Consider the following 5,085-nt stretch of genomic DNA (forward strand, 5'->3'; position numbering starts at 1 on the left):
CGTAAGTGTGGTGAGTAGATATATGCATGACCCACGGTCTATTCATATGGATGCAGTAAACAGAATCCTTAGATATCTTAAGGGTTGTCCTGGGAAAGGAGTACTGTTTTCTGCTCATGGACATCTGAATATTGAGGGATATACCGATGCTGATTGGGCTGGGTGTTTAGATGACAGAAGGTCTACATCAGGTTATTGTATGTTTGTTGGTGGCAATCTAGTTAGTTGGAGGAGCAAGAAGCAGAGTGTAGTTGCAAGGTCTACGGCTGAGGCTGAGTTTAGAGCAATGGCATCTGGGTTATGCGAGTTAATGTGGTTAAAAATGCTACTAACAGAACTTCATCTGCTTGGTGGTGTACCCCTCCAACTATATTGTGACAATCAAGCTGCAGTTAACATTGTCCACAATCCAGTTCACCATGATAGAACTAAGAATGTAGAAATAGATAGACATTTCATCAAAGAAAAACTAGATGTGGGGATTCTGCAAGTTACTTATGTTAAGTCTGTAAATCAGTTAGCAGATGTATTGACAAAGGGGTTGAATGTTGTATCTTTTGTTAAGAATTGTAGCAAGATGGGGCTTATTGATATCTTTGCCCCATCTTGAGGGGGAGTGTTGGTAGGACTCACTTGTAATTGTGGAACTGTAGAGGGTGAAAACTGTAAAAGCACCTGTATATACATCTTGCATCTGGGAATGAATCAGATAGAGTTCTCCAGAGAAATCTTCTCCTCCTCTCTCTCGTGACCTTCCTCTCACCCGAGCCTCACCCAGGATCTACAACATCACCTTTCCTTTTCCTTCTGTCGAGGAACACTTTCACAAGCTCTTGCCGCTTTGGACTGTGCCAAGTTGGCCTGTCGCAGTGTCCCCTTCGTTGACGCCTTTCACAAACAGCCGCACGCTTCCAAAGCTTGTCTTGTTGCTTTGCATGCCACCCCTTAATCTGCCTCCCTATAGTTAGCTCGCCTTCTATATATACACGGCAAAGCCCTGTTCCTCTACAGCCACTACCAGCTCAACTGCCTCAACACCAACTGCAAGGAACAACAACAGAGTCATCGGAGTGAGACTAGCTTCCATTTGCGACCATGATCAAACTGAGGTGCCCCAACCCTAGGAAGCTCTTCAGGAGGAGCTCCTCTAAGATTAGCAGGTCTAGTAGCAGCAGTAGCAGCAGCAACAACAGCAACAGCGACAACGGCAGCGATGCCTCTGGTGGTATCCGGGGCGGCGGCGGCAGCGGGGAGATCGAGTGGGAGGTGCGCCCGGGGGGCATGCTGGTGCAGAGGAGGGAGTGTAGGGGGGACGTCGAGGTCATCACCGTCAGGGTGGCCACCGGCTACTCCTGGCACGAGGTCTCCATTGGAGCTACCTGCACTTTTGGTGAGTACTTTCGTCTTTGCAAAGCTAATTAACAAAAGTTGATTTGATTTTTGTAGAGAATATATGAATGTGAGCAGTGTCTGATTGTTAGAATGTGTGTGTTCTTGGAAAGTGGTTCATTTGGTCATGATTCCTTTCGGGGCTTTAGGCACGATATAAAAGCTTGAGTGATCGTGGGTGTGCCATGCATGCACTCTGGCAAACTTCTTACATAATTCACTTGTGTTAGGCACGATATAAACAGCGAATTTTCAGACATGGTCAACAATGCTAGTTCAGTTGTTTCACTGTGCAACGTACCTAGTTCTAGTTGGCTAGTTCCATCTTGTAGTCTTACTGAACACTGAAACTAGTTAAGGAGCATCTTTACAAGAATAACTAGACAGGTCTAAACGTTTATTTTGACAACTAGGCACGTCCCTGTTCGCACAGCCAGATGCGCTGATTTTACTACTCCTACCGTTTCTCCGAGTTGAACCGTGTGAGCTCCTGAACCTTCGCATGGTGATGTGGAGATGTGCTTGTCCATGAGCAAGGTCTCCTCCTTGCTCCAGTAATAAAACAGCTGATGACAAGGATCAGTGCTGTGCCACGCCCTCCTTCCTCACAGCTGCACCCTCTCCTTACTAAATCATGGAGTTGTCCTTGTAATGGTTTGCCAAGAAAATGCACGGACATGTCTGAACAACGACCTGCAATGTGGCAGGCTTCCTGCCGTGCCAGCATGCACACGATGGTTCAGTGTTTTTTTAGTACAAAGCATAAGCTCATTGTGTTTTTCTATAGCTAAATAATGTGCACACGATGGTTCAGAGTAGGAACCCGAGTGGAAATTACCTCCACCTTGTTTGCTAGTACAAAGCAACCACTGAATATAAACTAAGTAGATTCGCAAAAAAAAAACAGAATATAAACTAAGTACACTTCGTTGGATCAAGGTCTAACACGTGTTATGAAAATTAATTTGTGCAGGTGAGCTGAAGGTGGTAGTGTCCATGGTGACGGGGCTGGAGCCGAGGGAGCAGAGGCTGCTGTTCAGGGGCAAGGAGAGGGAGGACAGCGACCACCTCCACATGGTTGGGGTGAGGGACAAGGACAAGGTGCTGCTCCTTGAAGACCCTGCCCTCCAGGACATCAAGCTCCGGGCCGCGCCCGCGGCCCAGGGCGTGCAAAGCCCGTATCAGACATTTATCAAGGTGTAGGCCGGCCCGCCTCACCCACCTCGCTAACAGTTAGGGTAAATCAAATCAATCATACCATCAGCCAGTCAGTCTCAAAAAAAGTAGTTAAAAGAAACTTATTTGGGAGCCTGATGCATGGCGTGGTTCGCTGCTATTGATCATCCGTGTACTACCAACTTTTAACTAGTTAATTGCATGATTGTGCAATTTGTAGCCGGTTGCAAGTTTTTTAAGTTCGTTCTTTTCTAGATAATGTAAGGGTTAGGCTCCCAGAGTTGCAAGTCTAAGTGTGGATGTCATGCATGTTAACAAGTTAGATCAGAGAGTGCAAGCTTAGATGGATGACATGTATCAATGTGTCATGACACGTGTTCACACTTAAGTTGTGGAGATTTGTCAACGGGGTCTTGGACATAATACACTTGAGTTGCTTGCGAAGCCAGAATGAATGGTTCATCGGACACCAGAGTAAAACAAATGCTTAGAGTTCACATTTGTGATGCCAAATTTATCAACTCTTACCCACTTGTCATGTACGGGGTTGTCAAACCAATCAGATATTATCACAATAGATACATAGTAATGGGGTGATGGAGCTCCTCAAGAAGCTGGCACAACTAACAGGCCTCGACAACGACATTGGCGACGACCCCATACTCCACCTCGGCGCTCAACTGGAAACAATGAGTTGAAGTTTTGATGACCAAGATATGAAATTATCTCAAAAAATACGCAAAACCCCTAGGTGGGGCGTTGCGTGTTAGGACAGAAATCCAAGGTTCCTTTCCTCAAAAAAAAATATCCAAGGTTCCTTCACCATACATGACAATCCTTTTGACGAGATTTAAGTGAGAAGAGAGGAGCTTGCATGAACAAGCAAGCTTGTTGAACAATGTTTTTTTTTGAAAAGGAGGATAACCCCCGGCCTCTACATCAGAATGATGCATGCAGCCATATATTATTAAAAATGCAAAATCTAGCAGCTAAACAAACTCGACTCGGAAATAAGATGAAAAACAAACTCTGAGGCCGAATACCTCGCGACAGTAACTTCCCCAGATATCCACTAACCCTATGTTACAAGACACAACAGAAATGAAAAATACATAACTACTAGGCTACGCCTTCAAGAAGGAATCGCCGCACGTGCGCCGATGATGGCGAGTCCACTACAAGGTAGAACTCCGGATTCTCATCCCCAAAGTCAAGCTTCAATCCGCCACCTTCAACAAGGACACGACGCAGGCACGCAACGACATAGCCCGATCTGAGATCTTGTGTTTCCACCGGAGTGCATAAAATCGTCGTTGAAGCCTCTTGTACCATCCGCCCTTATCCTTCGATCGACGCCTCGATAGCCAGATATCTCTGGAGAAGACAACGGAAGACAAAGATGTCCCATACCACCTGCCTCCCTCTACCGCCGCACCACCTTAGATCCAATAACAACAGGCTAAACATGAGCCCTCCACCAAAGCCACCGTGCATCATATGCCGATAGCAGGCATGACTTGATGTCTCCACATAAGACGACGTGCATAACATCCGCCGATAGCGCATCCACCGGTGGCTTCACCTTCCGGCGACAGGCACTGCCTGACAACTCCGAAAGAGTCATATGTGTCACCTGCCGAGCCGCATCGAACCCAATCTGTTGATGGAAGGGACGTCCCATACTGCCACTAGCCTCAGAAGGCTGTCACCACCTCGAGATCTAGACCCCGAGTCGCCCACACGACCCCGGAGTCTGCCGCCGTTGATGAAGAGGGGTCGAGTAATGGTCCTGTACTGCAACAGCGCCGGTGATACTATGATAAATTGTCGAGTTGTTTAATAGGTCACCGAAAGAAGCAGAAAGTTAGATCTCTTCTTACTTCCTTGCCAATTTCGACTAGCGAGGTGGGAATCTTGGCCTTTCAAATTAGCTTTCTATTATCTACTGAAATTTCTGAATGCAAGAGCGCACAATCCATAGAGTCGACTGTGAAAAACTCAGATGTGGTGAGATCCAGTGAAAGACATCTCATCCTTGTGCGAGGTTAATCAAATTCAATCTAAGGAGAAGATTCTGCCATGACAAAGCCAAAGGCCACACAAATCCCATCTCAAAGAAATATCCGGAGAGGATGAGCTGAGCACATGCGCCTGCATTCCAGATGCTCTTACCAATTTACCATGCAACTCAACGACCTTGAATCCTTGATAGCACCTACGACAGAGCTACCCATACAATCCAATCCAATCCAATCTGCGGCTAACCAACTGCGCTAATATTTTCTACGCTTCTTCTACAATCTCAGACGGATCGCTCTGCAACAAGGATCGACATACCTGCGTGGCGCGATATCCTCATCAGGTGGATCGAGCCACCAGCCAAGATTGCCGCCGCACACGACGGGCCGGGGAATCCGAATCGATGGCAGGCGCCGGCCGCGCGCATGTGGCTTCAGAGCCTCCGTGTCATGGAGACACAGGCTTAGCCCGAGAATAATGCAGTTTCTGAGGCACCAGGAC

The 5,085-nt window shown here is 47.0% G+C and overlaps 1 protein-coding gene across 1 annotated transcript; it reads left to right on the forward strand.

The window, feature by feature from the left end:
- Positions 1-1,095: 1,095 nt before the first annotated feature.
- Positions 1,096-2,592, forward strand: LOC119359626 (BAG family molecular chaperone regulator 1-like). The gene is made up of 2 exons (XM_037625753.1): positions 1,096-1,390; positions 2,363-2,592. Exons 1-2 carry the CDS (start codon positions 1,096-1,098, stop codon positions 2,590-2,592), a joined length of 525 nt encoding a protein of 174 aa, XP_037481650.1.
- The last annotated feature ends 2,493 nt before the right edge of the window (positions 2,593-5,085 follow it).

Source organism: Triticum dicoccoides, chromosome 2A (genome assembly GCF_002162155.2).
Source record: "Triticum dicoccoides isolate Atlit2015 ecotype Zavitan chromosome 2A, WEW_v2.0, whole genome shotgun sequence".
NCBI lineage: Eukaryota > Viridiplantae > Streptophyta > Magnoliopsida > Poales > Poaceae > Triticum > Triticum dicoccoides.

Coding starts and splice junctions, on each gene's coding strand:
- LOC119359626 (XM_037625753.1), top strand. CDS start 1,096: ATGATCAAACTGAGGTGCCCCAACCCTAGGAAGCTCTTCAGGAGGAGC. Junction 1,391..2,362: donor TGGAGCTACCTGCACTTTTG/GTGAGTACTTTC, acceptor TAATTTGTGCAG/GTGAGCTGAAGGTGGTAGTG.